Source organism: Notamacropus eugenii, chromosome 2 (assembly GCF_028372415.1).
Source record: "Notamacropus eugenii isolate mMacEug1 chromosome 2, mMacEug1.pri_v2, whole genome shotgun sequence".
Taxonomy (NCBI): domain Eukaryota; kingdom Metazoa; phylum Chordata; class Mammalia; order Diprotodontia; family Macropodidae; genus Notamacropus; species Notamacropus eugenii.
The window spans coordinates 85,939,616-85,949,367 of record NC_092873.1 but is presented as its reverse complement, the minus strand read 5'-3'; the positions used below and the strand labels follow the sequence as shown (position 1 = coordinate 85,949,367).

Here is a 9,752-nt window from a genome sequence, read left to right as displayed (position 1 = left end):
GACTCAAGGCTGGGAGTTCAGTCTCATTGTTGTTCCTCTACTGTCCTCTGCCCACCCCCAAAACCCTCTACTCCAGCTCCTTCTTAGGAGTAGGCAAACTTCAGTTGATGCTAGAACAGAGGATGGGACAACGCCCCTCATGCTGGCTGCCCGGCTAGCTGCAGAGGACCTGGTAGAAGAGCTGATTGCTGCCCAAGCAGATGTGGGAGCCAGAGATAAATGGGGTAAGGACCCAGTGGGACAGATGGCTTCTAAAGGTGTAGGGGCTGGCGAACTAGGGATTACTGGAGCGAGAAACAAGATAACGAGTTATTCATAGAGATAGGATACCAAGGATATTCTTCAATTCAATAGAGTAATTAAGAACTTACCATATGTAAAATATTGTGCTAACTGCTAAGGGTTCAAAGACAAAAACAGAAGCCTCTGAGTTCCAGTTTCTGTTATACTACATGTGCACAGAAAAGTAAATATAAGGCAGTTTGAGGGGGGAACAATCTTGTAGGAAATGCCACTTAAACTGAGCCTGGAAGAAAGCTAGGAATAAAGAGGGAATCCAGGGGAAACAATCTGAAAAAGGGCATAGAGATGGGAAATGGAGTATCAATGTTTGGGGAGAAGGTTATAGGAAAGGATGCCTAGAACATATAGCACATTAAAGGAAATAATATGAACTAAGACTGCAAAGGCAGGTTGGAGAAATACTATGGAAGGTTTGAACTCCTAGGCTTAGAGGTTTGTATTTTCTCCTAAAGACATTAAGGAGCAATTAAAGAGTTTTGAGCAAAGGGGTAACATGATCAAACTTATGCCTTGGAAAGATTATCTTAACAGCAGTGTGACAGTGTGATTAGGGAAACGCTGTACAATTTACCTGGATTTTAGTGAATCATTTGATAGTCTCATGCTATTCTTGTGAAAAACATGGAATGATGTAAATTAGATGGATTTGGAAGTGGTTGAGTCTCTGCACTCAAGTGGTCACTACCAGGTGGTGTCAACATGAAAGGTCTACAGTGGATGACCCCTATCTTTTCTAATTTTGTGTCATCTGCCAGAATCAGGATCCCAAAAAAGAGTTTGACAGGCTAGAACATGAAGCTAAATCTAGTAAGATGAAATTCAACAGGAACAAATGCAAAGTCTTATACTTAGGTTCAAGAAATCACTAGAATCACTAGAGCAGGACCAGGGAGGCACGGTCAGACAGTACTTAGTCTAAAAAAAGAGTTGGATGTTTTAATGGACTGCAAGCTCAGTATGAATCAGCCATGTGATTAAAAAAATAAAAAAGAGAATATGACTTCACTGCATTAAGGAAGGCAAAGTTTCCAAGGATAAATGTTAGTCCTTCTGAACTCTGCTCTAGTCAGAGCATATCTGGAGTATTGTTTTTCTCCTGGGCACCACAGTTTAAGAAAGAAATTGATAAGCTGGTAAAGGTAAATAGAATGGTGTAGGGGACCTTAATCCCATGTCAAGTGAATAGTGGTTAAAAAAATAGGAGTGTTTACCTTGAAGAAGCTAGAGAGAACAAGAGAGCTACTTTGAAGCCTCTGAAAAGCTATCCTTTGGAAGAGAAACTAGACTTATGTATTTGGACCCAGAGGGCAGAACTGAGAGCAAAGAAGCAAATTTAGGCTTCATGGAAGGAAAAATTTCCTAATTAGAGAGAAACAAAAAGTAGAATGAGCTACCTCAAGAGATAGTGGGGTTTACCCCCATCATCCAATGTATGTGTTAACTGTGAGAAAGGAGAATGGAATCAGAGACCAATTCAGAATCTATTGCAAAATAGCACTGGAGAGAAGTGATCAAAGCCTCAACTAGGAATCATGGGCTTAATTTAAGAGACAGATGCAAAAAAATGTTGTGGAGACAGAATCAATGAGATATGGCAACACTCTTGTATTAATGCAGGAAATTTCTACAAGAGCCTGAAGGGAAAAAAGTCTTAGATGCCAGTGAGACATCCAATGGACAAGTGTGAACAATTGTGTGATAAAGAACTGAAGTTCTGGAGAGATTAGGGTTGGATGTGTAGATATGGAAAGTCACACTTGTAAAAACTTGTGGGAGCTGATGCTACCACCAAGAGAAAATGTGGGAACCTAGGCCAAAGAACTGAGACCTATGAATAAAGAGGAGGACATGGGATGATCCAGCAAAGACTGAGAAAGCTGATCAGAGCTGAAAAACAGACTGGTCTCTAGGAAGAAAGGCTGCAAATGTTTTAGAGGTAGAGGAAGACTAAGAAAAAGCCACTGATTTAGCAGTTAATAAGAGATAAATAACCTTGGAGGGTACAGTTTCAGTGGAGTGGTGAGGACAGAAGTCAGATGGCAGGGGACTGAAGAGTGGGAGGTGAGCAAGTGTAGACAGCTTTGAAAGAGATAAGGGATAATAAATAAGATAAACCAAACTGGTGGCAGAATCACTTGAAGGGTTTGCCTGTGGGACTGGAGGCACATCCAGGGGTTATGCCTCCAGTAAGCACACAATCTGCCAGCCACGGTCCAGAGGAGCAGGGAAAGCAGTGGGAACAGACTGGGGAGGGCGAAGGGGAGGAGGGAGGGGTCCCTATCCCCTAGGCCACAGAACAATGCCCCATTGTCCCTGAGGGTGACGTCACCGGGGCAAAGCTTCCTGCCCTCCGGCGCCATCTCCATGGTAACGCTTCCCGCCATTGACCAGCAGAGGGGGACCCCATGCCAGCCCTAGCTGTCCTCTTTCTCCTACTCCCAATCCCGTGAGAAAATTCTCCCAGACGTCTCCCCCCAAGGGACCCAGGCATCCGTTTCCCCAACCCTAGAATCACCCCTCTTTGCCCTGCCTCTGCCTCCCCAGGAAAGACAGCCCTACACTGGGCCGCCGCGGTGAACAATGCTCGGGCCGCCAGCGCCCTGCTCCAGGCCGGGGCCGACAAGGACGCTCAGGACAGCAGGGTCAGAGGGGCCAAAGTCTTTTAAGGGAGGGGCCAAGTTCAAAGTGCGGCTGGTGGGGGGGAGAGGAGGAGGAGGAAGAAAGAGGGGAAGGGGGAGGGGAAAGAGAGAAAGGAGAGGAGGAGGGGAGGGGAAGAAACTGGGCGGGGCCACCACGTGACGCAGAGGGGGGGGGGCCTGGAGGAATGGGCCTCCTGAGGCGTGGCCTTTCCCTGACCCCACCTGCCTGCTGCCCCTCCCCTAGGAGCAAACGCCGCTCTTCTTGACTGCCCGGGAAGGGGCGGTGGAAGTGGCCCGGTTACTACTGGAGGCAGGGGCGGCCCGGGGATTGCGGGACCAGGCGGGGTTCGGACCCCAAGACATCGCCCGTCGGCGCGGACACTGGGACCTGCTGACGCTCCTAGAAGGGGAAGGGCTTCCGGAGTCTCGGCCCTCTTTGCGTCACAAAGCCTCCCTGGGCTCGGTGGGTGGAGACAAGACCGAGAAAGGCGCCTTCCCGCGCACTAGGACCTTTCCTAGAGGCGGGGCTTTTCCGCGCGGCCGGATGACGTCAGGAGGAGGAAACACGCACGGGGGTGGGGCTTACCCTCCCGGTCGAACAATGTCAATGGATGCGGCTCCGCATGGGGGCGCGGCCTTCCCCCGTAGCCGGAGCCTCTCAGGAGGTAGAGCCCCGCCCCTTCGCGGCCTGAGGTCCCCAGCAAGCATGCGCGGAGCTCGACATGATCCTAGGTTACTCTTGGCTCGATCCCGCGAACACAGAAGCGAAGCTACAACAGGAGGCTGGCCTTATGATTGGGTGGCTCTGGGAACCTGTGGCCCCACCCCCAGGACTCCGGTCCCGCCCCCATGCCTTACTCCCTCTCTTGAGCAAAGTTCCCCCGAAGCAGCCTGGGTACCCAATCCCTCGGAGTGATGCTCCTTAAACCGAGGGGTGGTAGTACATGGGGAGATGTGGGGAGATGGATGCTCAAAGCAGCAGAGTCTGAGGATCCCCCAGATTCTAGGCCGAGAAGACTCAAGTGCAGGAAGATCCTCCTCCACAATGGAATGGAAGGATGTGTCTGCTCCTAAAATAAATTTTCCCCCGCTTGAATGAGCAATGCTTTCCCTAACAAGGGAGAGGACCTCAGCTATCCCTCTCCTGCATTGGGATAAAGACTCCAAAGAGGGAGGTGACATACCAATACCACCACTACCACCACCACCCCCCAAAGAAAGATTATGGGACTGATAAGGAGCAGAAACAGTAGAAAAGGAGACAGGCGAACCAAAATGCAGGGATGCTGGGAGATCGCCCCGAAACTGAAGTGAGGATTGCCCCCAAGAGAAAGGAAACGGGATATGAAATTGTTTTCCCTGTACAGATAGCTTCCAACGGGAGCCTGCCTCTGGAGGAGCCCCAGGTCAGAGCCAATGACTCCTTGTGTTTCTCCCCTTCCCCCATTTAATGAGGTCACTTAAGGATGAGGCATCCAACTCTTACAGTCATCTCCTCACTATTCCCAGATGTACTGGATTGTTATCTCCTAATAAAGTTGATTTCAAATTTCACCTGTTCTCTCGTGCCTGAAGGATTGTAGGAAAAGTGGTAGGACTGTACATAACAGCACTGAAGTGACTACTGGCTAGGCTTCTGGGACTACACACACACATACACACACACACACACACACACACACACACACACACACAAACTTGTCCAGGAATGAGTGATTCAAATGCATATGAAAAAACATGTCACTTTGGGGTGACCTAGGGTCACCCCTAGAGAATTTTAATCATCTGCACTCACAGCAATTAGATACAAAACTTCCCAGACTTTACTCAGTGAAGGAATCCAAATACCACCTTATTCTCTGCGGACATCCCCTAAAATAAATACAGAGTAGCCACTTAACCAGTAGGATAGATTTAAAGGGCAAAATTTGTGCAACTTGAATAAGGGGAAGGAAGTGCACTGAATATCTTAAAGGAGATAATTACTAGTCTTCAGCATTATATTCATCCTGTTCAAGAACTAGAGACCACCTAATACCTAGAGTCTTTGGGAAATGGGAGGGCTAGACATTAGGAAAAAACTCACCTGTGTATCCTTAGGGGCACAAGTCCATGAAGCCACATCCTCTGTTATCCTTGATCATCTCCAACCCTGCTTACCATCAAATGATGAGTTCCATGGTCCAGAACATGAATATAAATGTTTTCTCTATGCAAAAAAGATCCAGAGGTGTTGTCCCATCTATTCTTTGTTTCTAGTTCCTCATCACTGACTACTAAAAAGTTGCCCCCTACCCCAGGGCCTAAATGTGATACATCTTGAGGCTTTGGCTTTTCAACTCATTGAGGACAAGGACCATCCTACATTACATTTCATATCCTTTGCATGGGATTGGAGAAATAGCATCATAGGATGGTAGCCAAGAAGGACTTTAGAGATACCCTAGTCCCAGTATCACAGAATAACAGATCTAGAACTGAAAGATACCTCAGAAGCCAATCCCAGAGACAAAGGGAGGTGGAAGGGACACACAGGTCAGATGTAAGATCTGAACACAAGCCCTTTGATTCCAAAGCCCATGTCTTTCTTTTCATACTATGCTAAAGAAACTTATATGGGTCTGTTATTAAGTTGGTTGGAAATCCCTTCAGTAAAACAGAGACCATCCACTCATGTCTTTGCATTTATTCTCTGCTACTCTTGCCCATGCCCTCTGCATTCACCACAGGGCGTCCCCCAAACAGACTGGAGACCATTCTTGTTTCCTCTTGACATTGTGAAACTATCAATGGAGTGGGCAGGTTGCCCTCACTCGTTCCTTCTCAATAAACCAGGCTTTTTTTTCCTGCTCATACATTTCTTTGATAACATTTTTACTGTAGTCCTTCATTTGTAATGGGCTCCACCCACCATGTACTTCTCCATTGCCCTCTGAGTGAAACTTATTTTTCAATTCTCTGGAAACCATCATGTCACATGATTCACAACCATATAACACTTCTGGAAAATTGGTATTAAAAAGACAGGATTTTGTTTCAAGATGAAACTTGTTGGGAGAGGCTCCAAAGTTGTTTTGTGCTACCAAAGTTGTAAATACTTGTAGTTTAATTAACTGATGTAGAAGCTTCTCAAATTGGAATTCTTCATTCAATGTGGAGGCATCCAGGAGAGGGCAGGAAATTCCAAGACAGAAGAATTTCTGTTAAGTCATTTGGTCTCTCTGAACTTCAGTTTCCTCATCTGTAAAATGGGTATAAACCGTGAATGAGTAGCACCTTCCCTTCTCTTCCCTGCCCTCCCCTCCTGTTCTGCACAGGGTAAGGTAAGCTCCATGGCCAAAAGCTGCCTTTTTTCCTTTGGGTTTACTGGCTACATTTCTTGCTCAAAGATCAAGCCTTTAACCTAATTCATTCTGGAGCTCATAGACTAGACAAGTCCCCACCCACCTAGCACAGAGTGGATGCAATAACTAAATGGTAACTGTTTCTCTTTTACCCAGGAACCCTGAGGGTCTTCCTCTCCCAGTTTGACTTTTTTTTTTTTATTAAAGGGGCCATCTCTTGAGTAACTTAGAGAAGCCTATTCATTGAGTAGGTGTATCTCACTCAAAGTAAGATTGTGCTAAGACCTTAGCCTGAAAGGGCCTGGGTCTTCCATTGCATCCTGGGCTATCTCCAGTCTTCCTGCTAAATATCAGGCCACTAGCCCCAGAAGGCTCTGGAGGAGTAAGTGAGGCTGGTGACCTTGCACAGCCCTCCCTCACCCAAATCAAAGTCAACTGCAAGTCATATCTTCATCTTGATGTCGTGGTCTTCTTTGAGAATGAAGGACAAATACAACACAATATAATATTGGCACTCCCTACATCAAGATTTGTTTTTGTTTTTTAATGAAAGAAAATGATAGATAAATGTGAAGTATCACCATTAAGATCCTCCAGCCTCCCAGCAGGAAAGAACCTCCCCTAGCCCCTAGGTGGATATGGGCAGGGGGAGTGGGGGTGGGGGGTTTTACAGAGAAAGAATCTTCTATAAGGTCAAGGCTATTCCCTAAGGGAGGGGAAGGACTGAAGGGGGGGAGGAGTAAAACCACTTCCTCTACAGCTAGTTCCTGTGTTGACAGAGTCAGCTAGGAAGAACAGACCTGTTTTGGGGGGAGGTGTAAAGAGAAAGAGGGAGCAGTGCTGAAGACTGATAGAGTCTCCCCAATAGCTATTTCTCTCCATCAACATTCATTTCCCCAGCACTCTCAAACTGACAAAAGCAGATTTTATTGTATCCCTCACACTCCCTTGGGGATAAGAGACTGAGAGTAGTAGAGGGTGGAAAAGGGGAACAGGAGGAAGTTGGGGGGGAGCGTCACCAAGAGCGATGGGTGGGGCTTAGGATGGGGGGGGGGGCGATAACCCAGAACCCAGCTTCCTTCTTAGAACCCAGGCATCTGGCCCTCAAGCTCTCCCCCCCCAACCCTATTCCATCTCTTGCTACCTTCAAGGGCTCAGGTGTCCAAGCCTACAACCATCACTACTGCCTCCAACCCCCTTCCCACCTCCCCTGTTAAAGGGGATGGAGACAGAGAGACTTCAGGAAGAAGAGGAAGATGAGATTGAGCAGGTGAGTAGGGGAAAGTTGGGAGGAAGGTATAAAGAGGAAAATAGGTACAGGAGAACAAATTAAGACTCTTAGAAATACAGAGTATACAGACAGACAAACAGAATGGGTTGGAGTTCCAAGCCAGGCACTTTGTCTTGCCTCGGGATTAGTCTATCTGTGACCCTATCTATCATTCTCAGAGCTTTCCCCCAGATGATCAAGGCTGGCCCCCCCTGAATACTATCAGACCTTGGAGATCGGCACCCCCAACCCCTCCCCATTCCAGGGACCAAAACACAGGTAACTCAACTATTACTTCTCTGTGCTGCTTTAATCATGACCCCTGACCTCATTTCTGGCCTTAGTACTAATCTCAGACTCAATTCTAACCCCTGCCTCATTTCTAACTGGCAGGCTCCCCATCACCCCACTTCCCACCTATAAAGAGTGTGCCTTTTACAGCCCTCCAATATTCAATCCTCCCCCACCATATTTCTTACTGCTTCTCATGTCCCTATCTCCTTAACCTCTGACCATCACCCCTACACATATTCCCCCAGCCCTAGGACCCCGCTCGGCCTCCATGCTCTCCTTGCAGACAGAACTCTTCCTAGACTTAGTAGCAGAAGCTCAGTCCAAAAGGCTGGAAGGACAGAGAGCCACCTTCCATACTCCCCCTGGCTCCCTAGCCACATCTGCCCAAGTCCAGGTTACAGAGGACAGAGACCAGCTCTACAGCACCATCCTCAGTCACCAGGTGAGACCAGAGCCTTCCTCAATTCCCTTAGGTATCCAGTTCCATCCTGCCCCTCAGTCCCCAGGTTCCCTTTCATACAGCACCCATTCCTCTTACAGACCCAGGAATCTGTAACACCCCCACCCATTCTACCCATCTGTCCTTATCCCAACTTTTGTTTCCTTCAGAGAGAAAATCAGGTATCTAGCCCCAACCAGTTCCTAGATGCTCCCCTACACAATCACCCAACCCCCCAACCCCAGGACATCATTCCCTCAGGATCTTAGGCATTCAATTTCCCCTCCCCTGCTCACCTTACCTCTGCCCCTCCTTCTCCCCAGTGCCAGCGCATTGAAGCTCAGCGGTCAGACCCGCCCCTTCCACCAGGAGGGCAAGAGCTCCTGGAGCTGCTGTTGAGGGTGCAGGGAAGTGGTCGAATGGAGGAGCAAAGGTCCAGACCTCCTACACATACCTACTGAGCTCTCCCCTCCCCTCCTGAAGTTGGGGGTGGTGGAGTAAGGGACTGAGAACACTGCCTAAGAATTGTCTCAGCGAAGACCTGTCTCCAAAGGACACTAGGGACTGCAGAAGGCAGTGAACACCTCAGAATCAACTCCCCACCTCCATTCTTATGTGTGGGTGTACTGATGCTGAGACCCCTAAACTTTCCCCACTGAGGCCAGGACACCTGGAATTTCTCTAGGAGAATCAAGATTGGGGATAGGACGGACAAAGAAGAACAAGGACATTGTGGAGGGGGAAGGGGGTGAAAAGGGGAAATCTTTGTAATTTAAACTTTCCCTGAATGACACCTACCCACTTCCGTCCCACTTGGATCTGAAGTGCTGTGGTCAGAACAAAATTCAGTCTTAAGGAATGACTGAGACTATCTGGATCCGACCAGACGTACTGCCAGAAAATGTCAGTATCCCAAAGGTTTCACTGCCCTCCTAAGAAATTCCCAGGGGAAGTGAAAATGGGACAGCACCTCTACACCTTACCCCAGGTCTGTACCCAAGCTGAAGACTTCAATGCCCCCTGAGGGGGATCAATTTCCATCTACACTCCCTCCCTGCCTTCAGAGAGGCCAAGACCTTTGAGGGGATAGAGTGCTGCCCTAGATAAACAACTGTGGCCTCTTTCCCCCTTCCCAGCACCCTCCTTTCCCTTCAGTGAGGGGAGGGGTTTGGGAACTCTACCATCTTTCTCATCTTTTGAGAGGATGGGATGAAGGGGGAGATCCAAAGCCCGAGTGATCAGAGATATCACACCCCTTCTCCATCCTATCTTCCCAGATGTTTGATGTTTCAATTTTGTGAATAAATTTAATTTCCTTCTCAACTGAAGACTGGTGACTAAGTGAGAGGGGGGGGTGGGATCATTGGGGAGAGTAGCAAAGGGGAAAGGCCTGAGGCAAGGGCTGGGGAGCTCTCCTTTGTCTGGCTGCCGGCCAGCTCACCTCCCAGGCTGGTTAATTACTG

At 48.2% G+C, this 9,752-nt stretch overlaps 2 protein-coding genes and 2 long non-coding RNA genes across 5 annotated transcripts in view; 2 read left to right on the top strand and 2 right to left on the bottom strand.

Moving 5' to 3' along the window:
- LOC140522327 (uncharacterized) overlaps positions 1 to 3,251 on the bottom strand; it is a 60,552-nt gene extending 57,301 nt beyond the window's left edge. Inside the window, exon 1 of the long non-coding RNA XR_011973286.1 lies at positions 3,165 to 3,251. This is a non-coding gene — a long non-coding RNA (uncharacterized lncRNA). The remainder of the gene's footprint in view (positions 1 to 3,164) is intronic.
- NOTCH4 (notch receptor 4) overlaps positions 1 to 4,496 on the top strand; it is a 31,412-nt gene extending 26,916 nt beyond the window's left edge. For both annotated transcript variants that reach the window (XM_072637593.1, XM_072637594.1), the window contains 3 exons: positions 77 to 224; positions 2,848 to 2,945; positions 3,187 to 4,496. In XM_072637593.1, the coding sequence (XP_072493694.1) occupies positions 77 to 224; positions 2,848 to 2,945; positions 3,187 to 3,858 (918 nt within the window). In that variant the 3' untranslated portion in view covers positions 3,859 to 4,496. The remainder of the gene's footprint in view (positions 1 to 76; positions 225 to 2,847; positions 2,946 to 3,186) is intronic.
- A 1,117-nt stretch (positions 4,497 to 5,613) lies between these two features.
- LOC140522328 (uncharacterized) lies at positions 5,614 to 8,685 on the bottom strand. Its single transcript, XR_011973287.1, has 2 exons — positions 8,591 to 8,685; positions 5,614 to 6,183 (listed from the first exon to the last, which is right to left on the bottom strand). It is a non-coding gene; the product is annotated as an uncharacterized lncRNA (long non-coding RNA).
- On the top strand, positions 7,056 to 9,612 carry GPSM3 (G protein signaling modulator 3). The gene is made up of 4 exons (XM_072637632.1): positions 7,056 to 7,556; positions 7,736 to 7,835; positions 8,096 to 8,292; positions 8,613 to 9,612. Exons 1-4 carry the CDS (start codon positions 7,509 to 7,511, stop codon positions 8,748 to 8,750), a joined length of 483 nt encoding a protein of 160 aa, XP_072493733.1. The 5' UTR covers positions 7,056 to 7,508; the 3' UTR covers positions 8,751 to 9,612.
- The last annotated feature ends 140 nt before the right edge of the window (positions 9,613 to 9,752 follow it).

Coding starts and splice junctions, on each gene's coding strand:
- GPSM3 (XM_072637632.1), top strand. CDS start 7,509: ATGGAGACAGAGAGACTTCAGGAAGAAGAGGAAGATGAGATTGAGCAG. Junction 7,836..8,095: donor TTCCAGGGACCAAAACACAG/GTAACTCAACTA, acceptor ATATTCCCCCAG/CCCTAGGACCCCGCTCGGCC. Junction 8,293..8,612: donor GCACCATCCTCAGTCACCAG/GTGAGACCAGAG, acceptor CCTTCTCCCCAG/TGCCAGCGCATTGAAGCTCA.